We start from the raw sequence: 23,420 nt of genomic DNA, 5'->3' as shown, positions 1-23,420 counted from the left end.
GAAAACAGGTCTCTTTCACTGGGAGTTCATTCATTAGATGAAGAGCTATCAAAACAGATTTACATACTTTGATTTAATGACCCATTTAGTGGCGTTTTTGTCATTTTTGGATTTAGTACCAAAAGAGGACCCCGGCATAGTGGGTTTACCCTACCCCCCTCGGAGAAAAAGAGATAACCATGATCTCTTGGAAGCACACTTACCACAGGAATCGCTTGGACTGGGGGTCCATGCCAGTTGACGGTTCATCCATGAGGACAAGGCGGGGAGAGCCCAGAATGCTCATGATGTAGCTCAGCTGTGGACACATTAAGGATCAACATGATATTTGTTTGTCTTTTATTTGTAGACTCCGTAAGCAAATTCAAATTCAATTAACCTTTTACCCATCGAATCTACAATGTTATCAAAGTGTTTACACAGTCTCAAGCAAGCTAGTGAAGAGCTACACTGATATGAATTAAAGTCTGTGAAATTGAATTGGATATTATTCAGATTGTTCAATTACAGATCATCATAGAAAGCCTGAATAAATTTCTGTGAGGATGTGAAAACACTGAAACTGAATTAAGGAGATGGAAAGAACATTATGCAATAATGATCAGAAACTCTTATCCTCAAGAGATGTGTAACAAATCATTATGTTTCGGTCCCACCAAATGAAAAAATATTCCAGAGGAAAACATGAAATATGGACTGAAAAGTTCCATCTATTTTTTTTGCGAGTGTAAGCAAAGGTTTTCTGGTTGGGACATGTCTATTTTACCTACAGTAGGCAGAAACAATTCATGCCCATCTTCACAGCACTAAACATCTCAACTGCATGAATTTTACCTTTCTCTTAGTTCCTCCAGAAAGTTTCTTTGCTTTCTTTTTCCTATGTTCTTCCAGCTTGAGACTAGAAATGTAGCTGTAGAAAAGAAATCAAGAGCAAGTTGTAAGATTTATAAGCAGAGCTGTTCAAAAATAAAATTCCAAATTGGTAGATCTTTCCACTCGGCAACGGCACCCTGTAAGATACTTTTATCATCCACAAAAAAAAAGATAATGTGACAGAAAAAAAGTTGTACTCTTACTGAATTTGGTCCTTACACAGGAAATGAAGAAAGAGACAGTCATGCTTGCATTATGTTTAAGTATGAGTTTTGCTGCATTTGCAACACAATTAGGTCATATGCCTACATAAGGGTGAAGATGTGAGGTGAAGCAAGAGAATAACAAACACAAAAAAGAAGGAAGGAAGAAAAGCAGGATAGATGTTTGATAGAAAAGAAGGAGCAAACCACACCAGAACACCCACCAGCCACCCACATAGTTCTGCTGTGATACACTGGCAGAGGAAGAGTTGATAAAACCCAACAATAGAAAAGAACAAAAACATAGGTAATAAAACATCACTCACAAATCTGTGACTGTGTCCAGGTGCTGGGGCGCCACACCTTTCATAGAAAAGAAGGAGTAAACCACACCAGAGCACCCATCAACCACTCACATAGTTATGCTAAAACACATTGACAGAGAAGGAGTTAAAAAACCCAACAGGCAAGAACAAAAACACACATAATTAGACATAACTCACAAATCTGTGACTGAGTCCAGGTGCTGGGGAGCCACACCTTTGATGGCCGCGAAGCACTTGATGTGTTCCTCCAGGGTGATCAGCTCCCAGAGGGCGTCGTGCTGCGGGCAGTAGCCCAGGGACTCCAAGAGAGACAGCATGTTAGAGCGGATGTTGTGGCCGCCAATCACCACCTGGGTACACAACAACCAAATGGACAATAGTAATAATAATAATAATAAAAATAATAATAAATAACATTTGTATAGCACATATCCCCGCTCGACAGAAAGCTGTATGTGCTTTACACTTTATTTGAATCCACGACCTTACACAGTTGCGAGTCTGAGAGCCGAACCACTAGGCCACCAATAAAATGTTTAGAGCGGATGATGTGACCACCATCTGTGTGACAATACATGTTAGAGCGGATATGATCTATACCCAATATCAAGGTGAAAAAGACAAAAGAGGATGACAATGTAAGAGTAAGATAAGATAACATAACATAATATGAGATAGATGATACTTTATTGCCCCAGGGGGAAATTTTTCTAGTAACATCTCGATTACATGTTTCAGAATTATTGAATTTTCAAGAAGTCGCACCTTTAGATGTTTCTAAAACATTTCTCACCTTTCCACAAGTGGGCCCCGTCTCTGCAATCATCATGTTGAGCGCTGTGCTCTTCCCCGCACCGTTGGGTCCCAACAGTCCCAACACTTCTCCCTCGTCCACTGCAACACTCAGGTTTCGAACCGCCACCTTCGACTTGACGGGAGCAGGATTGCACATGCCCTTGCTCTTGGTGCGCTTCTCAAACACTTTGCGCAGTTGTGACATAAAGGCAACTGGCTCCTGCAACAACACAACACAGCGAATGTGAGAAAACTTTCAAACCATCAGGAGTCTTTTATTTAGTTTTGTAGAAGTTTCACGGCACTTGCAACACAATTAGGTCAAAGGAGTGCAGAGGATTAGAAGCGTTTCTAGATTGTAATATACAAATAAAAGAAGGAGAGGTATGGGCGATAGGTGTTTGATAGGAAAGAAGGAGCAAACCAAACCAGAGCTACTGCAAACCGCCCACCAGGAATCTCCTTTTTGGATTGTTGTTTGTCTTAATAAAGAAAAGCACATAGACACAATTCAGTCCTCCGAAACATAAAAACTGATAGATACATGGGAGGGATAGGAAAGAAATAGGGCCTACCAGTGGCATCCTCCAACCACCCACTTTTCTATTAGAGATAGATATGGTTGAGGAAGCAAGATAATAACCGAACACCAATTAGTTAGTTAGATAGTTAGACAAATGGATGAAAAGACAGGTTAGCAGATAGGCAAGTATATACACAGGAAGAAAAACATTTCACAAAAGAAACAGAAGGAGGTTGTTAAAACATTTATCAGAAAAATTAGCCCCAAAAAAATTTATAATGAAGCATTTACAGAAATGAGATGTCTCCTGATAAATCCTAACATTTGTGAAAAAAGCGTTAGTACATAACTATAACAAAAGTACTTCTTCACTGCCGATAAAACACAAGGCCAGAAAATATCCAAGCTCAACAAGTCTTTACCACTTGACCTCCACCCACTATATACTATTATACAAACTTTCTTTGAACATAACTAAATCTCATCTATACAATACAAATTACAACACTCTACGGAACATTACAGCAACTGCAGCAAACCTGCACTTATCACTACATGGCATTGGAGAGAAGGGCGAGAGCCCAGATGTTGCTGGATCGATAACAACAACAACATACAATACAAATACCATTTTGGTTTAGTTAGAGAAAAGAGAAGCACATCAATACAATTATGGTCATTTAGTGCAGTGAAAAAGGTAAGACCCGAGGGCAGAAACAACATTAGTGCAGTGAAAAAAGTAAGACCCGAGGACAGAAACAACACAGGGAAAGAAAAGAAGAAAAAAAATCAACTAAAACGTAAGTAAATAGCATATGCTAGGCATTTCCATTTTCTAAAAAAAAAATTAAAAAAAGAAGCTCTATGCGCATGATTTAGCACAAATATGTATCAGAACAAGCTTATGCCATCAGACATTCAATAAATTCATCCTCTATAGGCAAATATAAAATACACATCTCAGAAGCTTTACATGAGACAGCCCCATCCATCCATTTGAAATATGAGCAAACACAAAAACTAAACCACCACAGTCAATTAAAACAACAGGACACTTAACTCCTTAAACACTTAAACCCTTTGACCCAATTTCACCTCCTCACCACATGCCATCTTATGAGGGCCGGGGCATTTCTCCCCATCTGTACGGTATATTTAATTTACTGAAGAAGCAGCACTTGCTGATAGGACTGACACCACAAGATTGTAATAGAGTTTTAAGACATTTGATTTTACTTTTTATTATATCAGTGGTGATATGTTCTAACCATGTGAATGCTTTCTTGAAAATTGTTCAATTCAAAAATGAAAAACTAAGAAAATATCAACCTCTAATTAAGATTATGGCAGAAAATAAAAAAGTTTGCCAACAGTACTTTTATATTGTTATCTATACCACAAAAAAAAGTCCACCTATTTTTTTCCAGTTACAGGTAGAGCATAGTACCATCCATATCATGATCAGGATTGTTTAGGAGTGTTTCAATGTATCTAGTAGCATTCATTACAAATTGTTCTTTTTAAAATAATTCTCTTAAAACAATTACATAAGACATAAGAATTTCATTAAAGATGTTACTTTTGAAGTTTATTACAACTTACTAACTGAACTAAGAGACAAAATAAGTTCTGCAAGTATCTTTTGCCAACACATGAATGCTTACAGTGGCTCAGGATGCCAGATGGAGGATCAAATTTTAATTAGGGCCATTAAGTCAGGGTTCAAAGGGTTATGAAAGAAAAACTGATAACAAGATATAAAACAATTACACAAGGAAATCACAACAAAGCTGATGTTCACTAGGGAGTACAAAGCAAAAGACGAGTATGAAAAGCAAGTGTTAAACTCTGCACTTTCCTTTTTGGTCTGAAGATGCTTGAAGAGAAAGAAGTTTCCATTTTTAATTAGAATTTGTAACTCATTTGGTCTTAGTTGCTTCAGCGAGCACTATGAACCACTGCAGACAACTTATATTGGCTGACCTACAAAATTTATGTCCGATAAAGATAGAAAAAGAATTGTAGCTTAAATTAAACATTATAAATTGTTAATTTCAACATGAATTTTTCAAATAAATATTCAAGACATAAAAATTTTATCTTAGAAGAGTAGGTTTGGTGAGTACAAATTTCATAACAACTTACTAACTGAAAAAAATAAATTTTTAATTCCATGTCAAAGCAAGCTAACAAGAAGAAATTATACAACGAACAGCACAGCCAAAGCATTAAAACCTTTACCATCTAAGTTAGAGCATGCACAACACAACACATACTGCACGCCGGCTTTTTTCTGCTTTTGTTTTTTTTCCTCACATTACGTTCATTTTGTTTTTCACAAACGTTTTGGTTTTGCAATCTGAGTTGCTCAGAGTCATACACATATTTGGGTACCAATACAGAAAATTGTGCCCTCTCGACTCGGGTTCGAGGGTCCTGTGTCAGAATCTCAGCAAGCTCAATTGGACTCAAAAAGAATACTCAGGGCAAATGATCAGGGAGTAGAATGCTGCATTTTTAAAGATCATAATCTGCCAACTTGCTACCTACAACCCGCTTACAAATACCCTAACATACCTGCCACTATACTGTCTTCCCACTTAGCTCCTCTCTACACTTGTCTTGGACCGATAGAATAGGCTAACACCTTAGCAGAGACTGAGCCCACCATTTCGGAACTTCATGGCGACCATTTAGATGGTTCCAGTAGGGAACGGGACAGAGGGTCACATCCCTCGAGACTCAATGGAGCAGAGGAAGATAGGACTAACGCTAACATTACTTAAACGCAATCGCTCATTATCAATCATCACCACTATTATTTCTAAAATCATCACCGCTCTCAGATTAATGACTTACATCTATAATCCTGGAATCTCTATCTGCGAGTACAGTTAATTGTTATAGTAAGTATGCATATAATACACTATTGGACACTATCACATGCACTTTTATCTACTTTTCAGATGGCGTCAATCTCATATAAATGGGCAAGGGGGGGAAGAAAAAAAAAGGGTACCAATACAGAAAGGTCCCTTGTAATATTGTGTGAATGACTTGAATTTGCAGATATCTTAAATCACGAATTCAAGAAGCACTCGAAAGAAAAAAAGTATGGAGAAACAAAGGAAGCCCAATACAATGTTTTTCCTTAAATCCAGTACTTATCAGCAGAAACCAACAACCTATTCTTTTTTCACATTGTAGCTTCAAGGCACTACTCTCTGCTCTTATTTCTCTTCTACTCCTCCACAGTATCCATCCACAACTTCTTCAATCATGTCATACAGACTTCTTTTCAACTTAAACTCATTCATCGCATGATACCTAGAGGCACACTATATTCTAGAGCAGTGGTCAGCAAACTTTGTTCAAAGTGGGCCGGATAACAGAAAACGAAAAGGGTGGATCAGATCACTGTTTCATTCAATACAATACACTGGTGTGTGAAATATAAGATTTGTTACCTTCAAACCAAGCAAGAGTGTGGTACATAAGCTAGAAGTTATGATGTCTATAAATGCTCAATGTAATTTGTACTGTAGAGTTCAATTAAATGATTTAACTATTTTGGTGACACAAGTCTGACACATCATCTTGAAAGTCCCCCCCCCCCCCCTGCAGGGTGGCAAGCCAGATGAACTGACCTCACTAGTAGGATTCAGGCCTGCAGGCCACAGTTTGGCAATCCCTGTTCTATAGGCTAAATCCCATGAAACATACAGGAAATCTTTACCTGATAGGGCAAATGGTTCCTCTATACACCGTTTTCTTTAATTAAGGGTACACTATGCAACATGTTGTTAAACACAGTAAGGTTTTACACCAGGTACACAAGGGTACACTATACCCCATGCTGTACAAGAGTACGCTACGTCACGCTCATGAGATAAAAGTCATGTTTAGCCATTTTGAGAAAAAACTTCCTTTTGAACAATGAACGTGTGAACTGATTTTATATCTGGATTATTCTTTTGTCCAAGTGAACTATATTACCAACTGGCTTGGATCTGCTCTTCTTTCACAACTAAAAATTCCAAATCAGCCAAAAGTGACTTGGGCAATTATCTTATGAGCGTAATGACTATATATCTCATGTTACATAAGGGAACATCACACACCACACTACACATAGTTACACAATAGGTCTTGTTAAATGCGAGTACTCAATGTTACTTAAGGGTACACGGTACCTCATGTTACAGACACAGATACGTTATGCTCCATGTCACTTAAGGGTATGCTACACTCTGTGTTATGTAGGAATATCATACTTTCTAAACACACTGTTGGCACAAGTCTCTCTGAAAGTGTCAGTGCATCTGTCTAATCCGTCCCTTTACACGCCTAAAACAGTTCCCTGATCATTGTTGCTTTTGAAGAAACTCATCAAATTAAGATTAATTACCATATTGCTGTTGACACCCCCCGAAAAGCATGATTCAGAGGTATCTAATGAGAAACCAAAGAACACACCATTCATAATGTGGAACAAAACAACATAAAACAAGGGTATGGGTTACATGAATACGACAAGTCAATGTACCTTTGGTGACATGCCATTTAGTCTGAAAGCAGGACTTTGGCTCTGAATGAAAAGAAAAACATGATGTGATAACAACTTTTGCTTTCAAAGTTGAAAGACAAATGCATTGGACTGGCAGCAAACAAAGTCTTCACTTCTCTTCTTACATAATAATTAAGACTTGCAAAATTTGCTATTGCCATTAAAGTTTGACCTTTAAATGCTGGAAAAAGCTGAATTTATATTATCATAATCCCTACAAGGGCTGGCTCCAGAAGTCATACAATTGTCAGAGGGATGAAAATTTGAAATAAATACTGGAAAGTATATATTTCAAAACATAAACCTGTCTTGCAAAGCAAAATAAAAAAACCACACTGGGAACTCGCCAAAGCACATGAAGTTCCTTTAAACCAGTTACAAAGTTGAGGGAACTCAAAAGCGTTCAGTACAAAACTTTCTTATAGGACCTCTAAACTCAGAAAGGAGTTAAAGTTCCAATAATGATTACAAAACAACAGAACCCTCTGTGGCCTCATTCCCAGTCTTACAGGGCTTGTGCACCTCAATTCCTTTGGGTCAACTGCTAGATTTGCCCAATGGCACACTGAGGCTCGCATTCAGAAAACAAAAAGGTGTGCATTAATATCCATATGGCTAAGATCTGCTAGCAAGCGTTGGGAGAGAAGGGACTGACTAGCCTACAAAAGTGGCAGGGGAGTAAACAAGCCGACTATGTGACTATGTTAGTGCCAAGTTTTCAACACTTTTCCAAATTATAGCCTAACACTAACAACTTTTACTGTTTCATAGTAGACATAGCCAGAGGAAAGGATTTCATTGCTGTTTCGTAGCTGGCATGATTTTACATTAAAATGTTTTAATGAGATCACTGCGTTGACCCACCAGTAGCGTCAATCCCTGCTCAGCCTAGACTTAAGTCGCGGCTCGGAAGGCCGGTTCAAATTTCGCGTCTCTTTATATACCCCGCGCACGCCTTTACTTTCCTACACTCACTAGGCTACACTGAGTTTGTTCACTCATTTCACGTTCTTGTGGCTTGCCAGGTTAACGCAGAAAATTAGACAACAAAGGTAAACTTCTAATCTCTGAAAAAAAAAGAAGGTATCACAGGCAGACAAAATGGGCATATTTCTACCATCAGCAGGAGTACAAAGTCACACTAACATGTCCATAACTTTGACATGGCGAGTGCGGGAGTGACATCAATATGGCAACAAAAGCTTGTTTGGAAAGCTCTTCATTAAAGCAATATGCGGAAGGGAGGGGCAGGGGGTGAGGAGGGGGCTGGGTTGTCTTTGTGGCAAATTAGTGTATGAAGCAAATCAGGATGAAGATGAAAGTTTGAGTCTATTACCGAAGTATGAAATCCTTGAATCTGAGTACGACCGAACTGAAACTGGGTGTTCTAAAGAAATGTAAAATGGACAGTTCTGAGAACTCTAAAAAAAAACAACCCAGCAGGGAGATCAAAGGCCATAAGGGAAAGCACCAACGTACAATTCTAAAAAAAATCACCTCTGAAAAAGATTGCTCTAGTCACTTGGTTGGAGAAAAAGAAACTATTCCTCAACACATACTCCATTTGAAAAACAAAACACTGTCGACTTTTGTTAAAGAGGACGCCAAAGGGTCACAGAAAAATATCAGTATAATCATAAAATCCTTTAGTCCGTTTCTTCCCTTCTTTTATGTATAGTCAAGAGATTTGTAAAAAAAGGAATGGTTATCTTATAACTGAAACTAATTTTATCAGAGTATGTTTCTAAACACAGCCCGATGCAATCCTTATAGGGTGCGGGCTCCACAAAGAAAACATTCAGAACTGACAAAACAAACTTTGTTACTATTACCAATTATTAGACTTGTGCAAGAATAAGAGTCCATTGGCACTGTTACATTATGGCTCAAACTGGAACTCAGTTAATCTACTGTAAGTTGGTCCAGTTTCTCTGAACCATCCTAAATGTACATATCCACAACCCTTTCTATTACTATTAACCACCCTCCAACATTTACACTCAAAAGAGCCCCCCCCCCCCCTAACCCTTACAATAAGGAGCCATTTCTGGGTCCAGAAATCCAGTGAACAGCAATGTGAAACGCCGCTTTTATCTAATCATACAAGTTAAGAGCTAATGGATTTCATGACAGCAGATGTCATTGGTGAAGAAATTTCAAGAGATTTTAGAATTAAAAAGTATAACTTCTCCCCAGGGCGGCCCACCTACCAGCATATGTTTAATAATTAACACATAAAAAATTAGTAATCTGACTTTAAAATTTGAAATATGGTTGCGGATAGTCTTCTCCCCTAGGCTGTTAAGGAAAGGGGTTGAAGTCAAGTATAAATGTAAAGTAAATAAAGGCGTGAAGAAAAAAAGGTCTCGCCAAGCTCGTCATTGTCAAACTAAGAAAAAAGAAGGGTTCCTGTTCACAAAAGCAAAAGAAACTTTTGGAACTACAAAACATGCGACATGCCACCGATCCTGATAGTGCATTACAACACACCATGCCCCACACCCACTGTTGCTGTTTCGAGTTTCAAACCAAGAATTAATTCATTTTTAAAAAATTCTCCCATTGGCCTACGCTATCACCCACAACACAAAAGGGCAGGAATTTTCCGAACACTTAGTCAACCCAATGTTTGCTTTACTCCTGGCTTTGGCACTTCTAAAGTCTAATGTTTTTCTAAGGGCAAAGTGGCACTGAGCGACTCCAAGGGCTCAATGCAAAGAGGATGTTAAAGTTCGACAGCTGTGCGTGGCCTACTGATGTAGACTGTCCAGGTCTGGTAGTTTTTATAACTGATACACCAGGAAGGTTTTCAGTGGGTTGGGGTAGCCAAAATTTTAAAGAAATCAGAATCAGGGACATTACAATCATATTTTCGTAAAAATTGAATAAAAGTCGTAACAATTCCACCAAATTCGTAATGATGGGGAGCCCTGTATCCCATCATCCCACCCCTTTCTTTTTCCCCCCTCTCTCTGACAAAGTCTTCCCACCAACCTACCCTATCCTCAGACGTGTTCATGGCCTCCACACGAACTCTCTCCGCTTTTACGTCGTTGTCCTCATTGTTGATCACATCTGTGTTATTTGACTGCACAAATGACTTTGACTTTGATAAGCAGGGGAAGGCCTCCAAAACTCTGCCTCCGGTCTTCTTGATGTCTAGGATTCGCAGCAACCAGTACATCCACATAGCATGGATCACAGGCTGTGGGGGTGGGGAAATGATAGACCAGGAGATAAATTTGTAAAAATTTTCATTAAAGAGTTTTATGGCACATATAAGGGTCCATGAATAGAGGCGTCACTGAAAAGAAATGTATAAGAGTTTTTTTGTTTGTTTGAGTAAAGAGAAGCACATCGACACAATAACTGTAATTTAGTTTAGTTTAGTTTTAGTAAGAGTTTCTTGCAACACAATACAGTCATATAAGTGCCGAAGACTAGAGGCGTTACAAGAGAGTAACAAACACAAAAAAGAAGGAGGGGAGATAGAAACGATAGATTTTTTTATAGGAAAGAAGGAGCAAACCATATCAGAGCACCCGCCCACCACCCACTGGTCATTTAGTGCATGGAAAAAGATGACAGATAGAAACAATAGAAGGAGAGAAAAGAAGTATGACTTACCAGGGGCGCCCTCCAACCACCCATGTAACACAAAAGAAAAAGACAGAGGAAAGGCAAGGGCGATAGATGTTTGACAGGAAAGAAAGAGCAAACCACATCAGCCAGAGCACCCACCAATCACACACAAAAAAGATTTTTGAGTCCGAGTTTGAGTAAAGAGAAGCACATAAATAGGTTATTCAGGGCAAGGAAAAAGTGAGAGGGATAGAGAAAGAAATAATTTTTCTTTGGTAAGAGTTTTACGAGACTTTCAATACAATAAGGTCGTATAAGTGCCAAGCATAAGAGGTGTTACAAGGGAGTAACAAACACAAAAAAATAAGGACGGGAGATAAAGATGACAGATGTTTGATAGGAAAGAAGGAGCAAACCACACCAAAGCACCCACCAACCACCCACAAAGAAATAATTGGGGGGGGGGGTGGCATCAACCTGTCACAATAATCCATTCAATGGAACTTGGGTCTCCAGCATGTGACAGCACCACAGACGCATGTGAAATATTGTCTCTTTTGAACAGAAAATGAAAGAGATGATAAAAAACTGAAGTCAGTGCCTTTATTCATTAGCCGTTGTCCAACTTATTGGACCAAATCAGTGAAAGGAAAAGAACAGGAAGATACAAATATCTTTGAGAGCATCTGTGTACAGAAGTGAGTGGCACAGCTCGACTGACAGTGATTGCTGAAGAAGAAGAAGAAAAAGAAAAAGGAGGAGGAGGGAAAGAAGACGAAGAAAAAGTGTGCCTAGATCTTGATCACTATAAATATATTGAAGTGTTCCACGTTGGTTCAGAAAGTACCATGCTGGACTGAAGTGCAGATCACTGCTGGTTTGTGGGGACTCAAATCAAAGAGAGCCTAGCAAGGTCTGTACCACGATACAGTGGACATATTGCTGCTTTAGAATTACAAAGTTAGCTCGGCCATTTTTGGCCATTTTGAGTAACTAAGATCATGAGGTCAGAAACCAAATGCTCTATCTGCTTTATCAAAACCAGAAGACTATTCGGATTCGTTATCACAATATTCAAAGAATTATATTAGAAAAAGCTTGACATGTTGTAAAACGAAAAATTTTTACATCAAAATTTTCAAAACTAGGTACTGAGCAGATAGAACTTTGTAATTCTGAGGTAGTAATATATCTGGCAAGAGACTGAGCATAGGCTTACTTATCTAGATATATTGTTGAGCTTTTCTGAGCATGAATTTTTGGAGCATTTACTCGAGTAAAGAAAAGCACTTTTATACATTAACATATATCTTAAGCAATGAAGAAGCAATATAGGACAGACAGAGAAAAAACACACGAGGGAAGGGAAAGAGGAAGAGCCTCCCAGTGACGCCCTCCAACCATCCGTATTGAAAGACAAGTCTCCATAACTCCCTGGTTCTGATATAACTGTGACAAGCATTAAATTTGAAGTCTTGATTTTTTTTAAAACCTCACCACGTCCAACAGGGCTTTTGACTGACACCCTACCATACAATTTGGAAATCTCTAGCATGGGATAAAAAAACAGAGAAAAGACTGAAAAGTACATTATCTCACTCAGGACGTAAGTCTGAATACAGGTCAGGATCCTGTACCCTTGCAAACTTAATTTAGATAATTAATTCATCAGTTTTGAAGATCACTTCACTTCTTTTCGCGCCTGTTGTTTCTATCTGTCAAACTCGCTTCTCCCCCTGACTTAACAGTAGTTATAATCTAGGTGACCTTTTCTCTTCTTACACAAACAAAAACAAAAAACAGACTGTTATAAGTGACCCCTGCGATTAAAGGACAACAAAATGTTTCTTACCATGAGAACACAAATCATGATGTGGTTGTCAAACTTAAAGTACTCAGAGTCCTCCACAGGTTGCCCAGTAATCTGAGCCAACAGGTAAAGCTGGAACAGAAAATAGAAGATAAGATAAGATAAGATAAGGTAAGACATGTCTTTATTGTCCAGATCCTGGCACATTGGTTTGGTGTATCACCACGTACACACATACACACACGCGCACACACACAAACACACACAGACACACAAACTTGCACACACAAGCATTGTGCTTGAACTCACAAACAGGTTTACACAGTCACATGCATAATATAAATGAACAGTAGGCCCTAATTTAAACATATAATGTTAAACTAGATACATACTCAGTATTCAGATTGAAACTCAGTATTCAGATTGTAACTCACTGGTATTCTGATGCATGCGAGGTAAATCCCTCTTCCTGAAACATTGGATGCTAGTAGAATAAAATACGTTTACCAGGTTTTTGATAGGGGACAGTTGGAATCAAGAGTGAGTGAATCACAATGTTGGAAAATATGCAGGTTTTGACTTTTACTTTAAAAAGAGTTTTTACGGCCCTCGCAACTGCATAAGGTCATATGAGCGCCAAGGGGTGGATGTCAACAGAGAAGTCTTTACAGAGAATCAGGCTTACTCTGCTCACCTCTCTAACTTCAACAGCACAAAGTCTACTTCGACTATCAAGGCACCCAGGAAATAGCGGGTCACAAGAGAGTGACAAACATACAAAAGAATTAGAGCAAAATGACGATAGTAAGGATTAGGAAAGAAAAAGCAGCAGTTCCCTGTTGAAGTTCACGCATAGTTATGAGCATGATATTGAATCAGCCCATTTACAATTCTAAGGCGCGTAAGAACATGTTCATTTCCCCCCTTTGGGAATGGCCTAAAGACATATCAGTCAGTAGCACCGCTGCGGGGGGTATTTTGACTTTAACTCATTACCTCTGGCAAGCCACTCCCAGCAGCTCGTGGTCGGAACAATGCACAGAAAAGATGGAGCAGAGATAAGGACAATAGATGTTTGACAGGAAAGAAGGAGCAGACACCCGTCCTGTACACAGTAGACAGATACTTGAACAAAAGCTCCTCTACATCCTCACCTCCTGCCACAAAAACAACACGTTGCTTCAGGTACCACTCTTAACTTCATGAGTAACTTCTTTTACTTTTAAGCTTCATAAAGAGAAGCACATCCACTTAACAGATATTTAGTGATGGGGAGAGCAACTTCATGAAGGTGATAGCTACGCTAGGTCTAGAGTGTCGCCAGTGGCCAGCAAGTGCAACTAATGCGGAAATTGTGGCCATCCTTGAGGAAAATCCAGTGATGGGTGATGTTGTCGTCTTCACCGACGGATCAGTGAGGCGTGGCCAGAAATCTGGGTGGGCGTTCAGTGCTCGAGTTGACGGGAAGATAATTAAAGAACAGTCTGGAGCCTACGAGTGCACTACATCGAGCATGGCAATGGAGGTCAAGGCAATAACAGAGGCGCTGGAATGGATCAGCATGGAAGCGTATAAATATGCCCTGTTTGTCACAGATTTGATGAGCACCCTAGAAAAAATCAGGAGTGGGTGGCTCTACAGTGACTGGAGAGCTTCCATTGCAAATAGCCACCTCCTAAGAATTACATGGGTGTTCTGCCCTGGTCACGCCGGGGTGCACGGAAATGAGCGTGCTGATGAACTTGCCGGCAAAGCAACAACCAATGGCCGAATCATGCTCGACACATCAATGGTGATCGCCAGATGCAAGGAGAGCCTTCACAACCAAGAGCAGAGACTCCCACACACTCAGCACAATAAAAGAAAAGTGTGTGCGGGGCACAGCGAAAAAAAATTTGCTCCGAGGAGTGGTCAGGCGTGTCTCAAACTAGCTCCTCATGGAGACAATTAGCAGGAAGACCCTGAGGTGGACGCTGGAAAGGAGAGATGAGCAGCTATGGACATGTGCCGCCTGCTATGATTCTAGCTCTGGATCCAGGTAAATCCAAGTAAGTGATGGGGAAAAAGTAAAACCTACATACAGAATCAGCAGATGGAAAGAAGAGATGTAGAACCTACCAATGGTGCCTTCCACCCACTCAATCAAGTATCTTGAAAGATGCAGGTGAAAATTACAACTGACTGTTAACTTGCCATTAGTAGAAAGCAATGGGGGGGGATTTTCCCTTTCGCCCTGATAATGCACTAGACATCTTAACGATACCAGAGGAAGGAAAACAATTAAGTAACTTATATTTTTAAAAAAGCAGGCAAAGCAAAATTCCTTGTCACCACTTATCATCCCTTAGACCCTGAGAAGTAAAGTTTCTCAATTATTCCATTTTGATCAGATGTTACTCTAGCATTTCTTTTTATCTGCATGATCCCTTTAGAAGATAACAGAATCACTTACACAACAACATGATAACCACTGCAAGTCATAGAAATAAAAAGACAGACAAAACAGGAGCAACATCTAGTTTTAATTCAGTTTTACCACACCTGCAATACAATTAGGTCATATAAGTGTAAAAGATTAGAGTTGTTACTATAGAGTTACATACAAAGAAAAGGAGGAGAGACACTGACTACAGATGTTTGATAGAAAAGAAGGATCAAACCCCACCAGAGCGCCTGCCGGCCCCCACAAGCAGAACCTAGCAGCCCAACCTCTCTCACTCACCCGCTGGATGAAGTAGAAGCCTCCGTACAAGGTATACAGAGGGTCCACCACACAGAAGATGTAGTGCAGTGTGATTGCCGTGTCTGCACTCTGGCCCACCAAGTCAACCATCAACACAACCACAAACGGAATCATCGAAGGCTGAAGAACAAACAGAAATTGCAGAAAAATTCGAAAATTGTATATTGTTAAGATATCAACCATCAACGCAACCACAAACGGAATCATCAGAGGCTGAAGAAGAAACAGAAATTGCAGAAAAGTTAGAAAACAGTATATATAGTTCTTTAACAATATTGTTGACATAAACAGGAATCCACTTTATATCTCTACATATCATCGGTGTCGCAAGCAATCCACTTAAGTCCATTTGGGTACTTTTTAATCAGGAAACAAAAAAAAAAAAGTAGTTTTTGCGGTGTTCTTCCTATCAATGATCATGAAAAGCAAGAAAATTGTAAACCTTGACCATAGCATTAAACTGCATTTTGGCAATGTTGAAAGGAGCATCTTTAGTAGAGCTTCGATAGGGGATAAAATTGTCTAAAATTATCTAAAATTCTCAAAATTTGGACTTAAGTGGATAGCTTGTTGCAGCGACAATGTGTTTTTACCATTCCTATTCGGCCAAGAAATATTTCCCACTGAAACACTAAAATATCATCTGATCTTATCTCATCTTATCTGAAACCAAAATCCGTTGGGCCACCACAATTTCTCTGGTTTAGCTGGGTTTTCTATAATTGGGTTGTTTAAATGGAGGAGAAAAAAATTGGGGATTTTATTTTCTTTAGTTTGCAACCATTTTAGGATGTTGTTATCGATCCAGCAACAGCTGGGCTCTCGTCCTTCTGTCCAATGCCATGTAGTGATAAGTGCAGGTTTGCTGCGGTTGCTGTAAAGTTCCATAGAGTGTGTTGTCAATGTTAGGTCTCGGAGGGAGAAGTGTGTTTACTTGGAGCAGTCTCTCTCTCTCTCTCTCTCTCTCTCTCTCTCTCTCTCTGGTGCTGTGGCTTCATAAACGGTCAGCGATGCCGACAGCACGCAGGAACTCAACACTCGCCCGGGGGTCCTTAGAAAGTGCTGAAAGTGGGTTACCGAAATGTCCCAGCAGATGGGTTCTAGCACGATAGCTGGTGGGACATCCCAGGAACAAATGGAGAAACGACAAGAAAGCACTGAGGTTGCGACATGGTGCAAATTGTTATGCTTCGAGACACTTTCACTCGCACTCATTCTCCAGCAAGCAATCAAAACAGAAATGTGTTTCTAAATGGACATGATAGGCTTTGAGCCTCCCAAAAAAATGAGATAAAAATTGTCGAACAGACTGAAAAATGTTGGTTAATTCTATTCAACTATTTACTTCCAGTACCCGATTTCACCACGATGCCCCACATATATATAAAACTTTTCCAAGGATTTAAGCAATCATGCGTCTAAGTTTATTCTCCTTCATTCTACACACAATCTATCCTGTTCAGGAACTCACTTGTCAAGCATGAATTTTCTCACCACAACATCAGCTTGATTTGCCCACAACACTTTTTAACTGAGCATGATTAAAGAGCTGTTGCTACTACATGAACTAGGCAGCCTTTAAAAGTGGGTGTGATTTCCCATAATTATGTACATAGACCTAAAGACGGCAAATAATACAAAAGTTTTCAAAGCCTAGAATAATACTTCTAATAGAAAGAGAGAGAGAGACAGAGAGAGAGAGAGAGAGAGAGAGAGAGAGGGAGAGGGAGAGAGGGAGAGGGAGAGAGAGAGAGAGAGAGAGAGAGAGAGAGAGAGAGAGAGAGAGAGAGAGATAATCACTGTAGGGTGATTGTGTTCTTTGTATTATTGTGAAGAGCATTTAGCACTTTCATATTATAAAAGGTCCCTGACATTAAGAAGCTATGTTGTAAGCTGATGATGGTAAAACCCACTGATAGTTTGAGGAGAAAGGGTCCTAAGTCAATGTTCCACAAAGACGATTAGTGAGGCGGACTGACAACATGAGTTACTTGTCCCACTCCACGAAAGTAGATATCAGAAAAATATACACCAACGGATTACGTTCGTAGATTTTTAACTGATGCCATTTACTTCAAGTTTAACAGTCATTAATTCTACATCTTAGTCAAGCTGCTTCCAGTGGCTCGCGGTCTTTATGATGACCTCCGCCATCAAATTACTTTTCGGCAATTGCTGAAAATAGGTCTCTTTTATTAGGAGTTCATTCAATAGATGAAAAACTATCAAAACAGGTTCACTTGTTTTCAATTAATGACTCATTTAATGACGATTTTGTCATTTTTAGGTTTCATATAAAAAAGTGGCACCGGTGTAGCGGGTTAACCTTTAACTCAACCTATAAATTGGATGTACCAATGTCCATACGGCTAAAATCCGAGAAGTAACTTATTTTGTCAGCATGCTTCATAAAATGTGGTAGCTCATTTTCATGGGGACAAGAAGAAGTTATAGATTTTATTTGTAGTCTTCACAAGTGGTGGTCACAACTCACGGTAGAGATCATGTGTGGGAGGTACGCGATGCATGTCTCCGTCTTGTCGAAGATGAAAGAGATAACCAGGCCTAGGACGATGTTGAAGGGAATGTTGGTGAGGAAGAGAAGGACGGCTGCTCCCATCGCACCAGGGCTGCTCAGGCCGTCCACCTGGACAGGGGGGAAACAAAAGTCGCAAATGTCACATATATAGCGTATCAAATAAATACATCAGCTTTTTTTCTTTCTATTTTTTCTTTTTGTCTCATGTCCTGGTCTTGGTGCCGATATTTGTAGGTTATGTAAAAATATGTTGACATTGCAACCTCAGTGCTTTCTTGTCGTATCTCCATTTTTTTTTTTTACAGTGAAAACGTTACTTCTTCTTAAGCTCACTCTTTGTTTTCACTGTTATTAAAAATGGAGATACTACAAGAAAGCACTGAGGTTGCGACATGGTGCAAATTGTTATGCTTCGAGACAAACAACCAAGAAAAAGGAGGAAATTGTTAAGTCTGTGATGATGATGATGATGATGATGATGATGATGATGATGATGATGATGATGATGAAGATGAGAGAGAGAGATGATTATGATGATACATAAACAGCTCTTCTCTTTGTATCAAAAACATGCATCAGCTTTAAGATTGATGTAGTAGTCCTCATCCTATTCTTCATCTTTAAGTTCTAGATCGAAACAGACATTAGTGACCATGACTGGCTTCTTATTTCTCTGCTCAGATGCAAAGTCTTATACAAACCAGTTTTGAGCACTGGAACAATTCTTTTTTTTACCATTTCCAATTTCTTAAGCCAGGAATCTTTTTTTCTTGAAAGAATGGAAAGAGGGTCTGCACAGTTTTCTAAAAATCACAATTCACCCTGTTTTCAAAGAAAGTGAGCCTGTGCATTGTTGTTTTTTAAACACAATTTATAGATGTGAAGTTTGAGGACTTTCTCCAGTTACCTGCATAGCCAAGGTGATGATGATGATGGAGAGTGAGGGGATGAGGTAGGAGATGAGATCCACCAGGTACATGGTGCCCCAGTACAGACCAAAGTCAATGCCTGAGATACGTAGCTGGCTCCGCAGCTTCAGCTGAAATGAGAGAGAAAAAAAAAAAACATCATAGAAAAACAGGAAGGGAAAACCTGTCAAAAACACATTGAAACATGAAAAAACTTAGTTTTAGTTTTAGTTTGAGTTGCATGCATAAAGCACAGAGAATAATGATCATATGCAGCATTGGGTAAAAGGTAAGAGAGACAGGAGTATAAGAAAGAGAGACCTAGCAGTCGCGCCCTTCAACCATTCTTGAAGAAAATAGGAACTGAAGACCTGTCAAAAATATGCTCGGTATAATGGTCAAAATATATGATGAGATATGAAATGTAAGAGTTTTAACTTTTTATCTCTGGCAAACAGCTCCCAAAGGCTCGCAGTCAGAAGCACTGTGCCGATGAGCCACTGGCTGCAGCTTGGGCACATTCCTTTAAGACAACTTCGATGTCAAAGTATGCCAAAAACAGGTCTCTTTTGCCTGGAGTTGTTTTTAAAGATGAAGAACTATCAAAATATGTTCATTTGTTTTGAAGTAATGACCATTATAGTGACGTATCACAAGGAGAAATAACCGTAAATATTAAATTACATGTAAAGGCTGAGACAGAGGTGGGATCAAAACTTTTGAAATATGCCATACATAAGATTAAAAAAGATGGAAAAATTGGTAAAATGTGACCCCAAAAAGTGAAAAGTGTTGCACGACACAAAATGTGGAGACTTTAGACTTTAGCATACAAGAGTTGGTAATTACAAGAAAAGAAATAGCAGAACAGACTATTGTAATATCCACACACAGATAGATATGTGTGATGTTTACATTGCCTATATCTGCTGTCTCTTTTCTTCTTCCTTGCACTCACACCAAGGAGGGACACAGTCATCTGTCCTCAGGGAAAAATAAAAACCACTCATGCTCGGCCGACATTTAAATCTTACCCTTTGAGCCCCATCCCTTAAGCTGACAGGACCTGGTCACCGTATACTAAAGTAAAGAAGTGTTAACGTAGCCATTACTCTAGTGTGATCTTGGGTACAAAGGGTTAACACGAAACTCAAAACAACTAAACAAAACAATCCAAGGCAGTCAGAGATCAGGCACAGAAGGGGAAAACATGACGAAAAACTTATAGCTCGAACCATAAAAAGAAGACTCAAAATTCAAAACCAGAAAATTAAAAGTAAAAAACTCTTACCTATCAACCAAAACTAAAACAATCCCCCCCCCCCCCTCCAAACTAAAAAAGAAAATTCAAACCATAAAAACCCATAAAGCCAAAACAAAACAGCAGAACCGACCTCTCGATCCTGAACAGCCTCTGATGCAAAGCCTGATATCACCAAGAGGAAAGCGAGGCCGATCATGAGTGTTGTGCCCATGGTGTTCCCGTTGTACACGACCGTCACCTTGAGCTGTGGCCAGGGGAGAGAACTTCCGTTGATGAGGTCGCTGGAGCCCGACATGTTCAGCAGACTCTGACTGGCCATGGAGATGACCGTCGGGATGGAGTGTAGGGCCGAGTCGTTGTAGAGCACCGCAAAGTTCATCAGAGACTGCCGACAAGACATTCAAAACTAAAGTCAAATGTTTTTTGCATCATGCACTGAGGCTCCACACTTTCTTCATTACCTGCTTTCCCCCATGTGATAATAATAATAAAAATAATTAAAATAAAAATAATAATAATAACAACAATAATAATCATCATCATTATTATCATAATAATAATGATTGTAACAAATAATAATATTGCAGATAATTTCTATAGGGCCTTCTTCCGTACATTACAGCCTTAGGTTCTTTACAATATCTTCATCTCATCTCAATACAAAACACAAGTGAATGAACGTGCATACATATGCTCTTTCGAAAAAGCTAACACATAAGCAAACATTCATTCTAACACAGCAAAATGGATAATGATAGGCACATCACATTATGAAACAAGCAATATCAAAAAGGACTTTCACAAAGTATGTTTTAAAAATAAATGTTTAATTTCCCCTCAGACTTCGTATCCTTCAAATGTTGTGAAAGAGAATTTGAAACACCAAGATGATCACGGCCTGCTGTCTAAGATTCCTGCAAGACATACCTGCTCACCCCCTCCCCCTCCCTCAAATGACCCTCCAACTGTTGCTCATTAAATCAAGCAGTCCAAGAAGGGGGGGGGGGTATATACTTTACTTTTACTCATTTCAGCAAAATTGACACTTCAATGCTCCCTACTTTCTGGTGTGCTCTTTTCTCTTTAATGCTAACCCAACAATCGACTGAAAAAAATCTAGAAATTTTCAGAGCTTGTAGAAACACCAGCACAAGGACAAAAAAATGTGTGGATTATTGGTGTATCTCGAATCTACATTGTTTTTGTATAACAACAGAATGGCCGGAAGTAATGCAGTAACCAAGGGGCAATTTCAGGAATCTGGCTGTCTGGATTTATCTGGAAAATTGGCACCTCTGAACACTGTTTTCACCCACTGGTAGGGTTTAAACAGATCTTTAACTTAGTACCCATATTGTAGTATGGTCACAATTTGACATATGTGTTATGGTGTGGTGGAATCAGGCACTCATCAATTTTTGGCCTTCCGAAGTTATTGGTATCATCTTAAAGTGTGTTTATTTGTCTAACTTTCAACGAAGAAAATACCCATTTATCTGGAACAGAAGTAGAGATATTGGTGATTGAAGGAGGTGGAGGTTGCCTGGTTTCAGAGGTAAAATTAGCGAGGAAATGGCCACTAAAGTTTAGTTAATTCCTTAGCTTGAGAGTCCATGGAAACTGAAAATTTACATTTTTTGTGCCTTTAATCAACGTTTTTCAATAGAGTTCACAAAGAGATGTGTTCTTTAATGGATATGAAAGGTGTTGAGCCAAAAAAAACAAAAATCGATAAAAATTTCCCAACCTGCGGTAAAAATGCCAGTTTTCTTCACTTTCATTATTTTGACGAGCGCTTGCTGCCTCACATATGATTTATTCAGTCTTGTTGCTACACAAACAACTAGAGAGGCTTACTAACCTGACCGGAAAGACGGTAAATTTGTTAACTACACAAATAACAAATGAGGCCAACTAACCAGACCAGACAGACGATTCCTTTGAAAACTACACAAACAAGTGAGGCTCACTAACCTGACCGGAAAGACGGCTCATCTGTAAACCAATCTGATGTGGAGCTACGTCCGAAGTATTCACAGAGCCTGTTTTGTAAGCATCAACCGACACACGCTGCTTAAAATTGTCCACCACAGCCTGGGAAGCTGCTGAACCTGAGTGAGATCAATGTGATAAACGAGAAATGGGTTTGGGCTTGAATCTTGAACCAATGGGGAAGTACAGTCTAAAAATAAGGGCAAAACACGATACAAAGTCAGCACTCTGATTTACACAAAACACTACACAAAGTCAGCAGTCTGAATTTTACAAAACACTATACAAAGTCAGAAATCCGATTTACACAAAAAAAACACTATACAAAGTAAAAACACAATACAAAGTAAAAACACTATACAAAGTCAATACACTGATTTGCCCAGAACAAGCGATTTAGATTTGGTCAAGTCACTCTCATTCAAGAGGTTTTGGTATGTGCCCATACAATAAACATAAATCTATTGAAAAAGCCCTAAGCAAGATTTCAAGCATCTTAACATGCAATTCTAACTCCACTGAAGTTGACTCCACTGAAGTTGACAAATCCTACTTTTCTATTGTTGTATAGTCCCTCCAAAGACAATGGATAATGCAATATCACAGGAGACACAAACAAACAAAAATGGTATTGTTATAAAGTTTTGCATAATATGTGAGGCAGTTTGGTGGAATCAGGCGCTCGTCAAAATAATGAAGTGAAGAAAGAGGCATTTTTCCACAGGTTTGGGAATTTTTATCGAATTTTTGTTTTTTAGCTCTACCCCTTCCATGTCCATGAAATAACACATTTCTGTGTGGATTGTACTGGAAAACGTCAATTAAAGGCATAAAAAGTGTAAATTCACTGTTTCCACGGACTCTCAAGCTAAGAAAATAACTAAGCTTTAGTGGTCGTTTTCTCGCTAATTTTACCCCTGAGACCAGGCGACCTCATTATTAATCAAGATGCATAAAACAAAAACAAAACAGAAACAAAGATAAAAAAATTGTTAGCCACTTACTGAATGAGTCAAAAACCAAGAAGTCTGGAAGGTTGCCATTGCCCGATACATTAGCATACAGACTTGGCTGCAGTAGTAGAGTGGTGGGAGTCTCCGGTGTTTGGTAGCTGTTGGACTTTGCCAGAACCAAGCCTCCTGTCACCAGACCGATGGGGAAAATCAACTGCCAGAACAAGGCCTTGCTGTTGCGTAGCATCAGGAGGAAACGAATCTGGAACAAGGACATTTGTGAGGCATCGTGGTGAAACCAGGAGCTCGTCAAAACAATGAAATCGAAGAAATCAGCATTTT

General features: G+C 39.3%; 1 protein-coding gene across 1 annotated transcript in view; it reads right to left on the bottom strand.

The window, feature by feature from the left end:
- Nucleotides 1-23,420, bottom strand: part of LOC101854938 (ATP-binding cassette sub-family A member 5) — a gene marked incomplete at its 5' end in the record, with an annotated part of 66,116 nt that overhangs the window by 8,746 nt on the left and 33,950 nt on the right. Inside the window, 12 exon segments of the mRNA XM_035968918.1 lie at nt 204-298; nt 835-910; nt 1,580-1,752; nt 2,196-2,417; nt 4,579-4,596; nt 7,267-7,308; nt 10,286-10,492; nt 12,722-12,811; nt 15,402-15,542; nt 17,917-18,069; nt 18,869-19,000; nt 20,264-20,518. Coding sequence (XP_035824811.1) covers nt 204-298; nt 835-910; nt 1,580-1,752; nt 2,196-2,417; nt 4,579-4,596; nt 7,267-7,308; nt 10,286-10,492; nt 12,722-12,811; nt 15,402-15,542; nt 17,917-18,069; nt 18,869-19,000; nt 20,264-20,518 — 1,604 coding nt within the window.

The sequence above is a fragment of the Aplysia californica genome, unplaced genomic scaffold (genome assembly GCF_000002075.1).
Source record: "Aplysia californica isolate F4 #8 unplaced genomic scaffold, AplCal3.0 scaffold00097, whole genome shotgun sequence".
Lineage (NCBI taxonomy): Eukaryota > Metazoa > Mollusca > Gastropoda > Aplysiida > Aplysiidae > Aplysia > Aplysia californica.
This window is presented reverse-complemented; position numbering and strand designations above follow the sequence as displayed.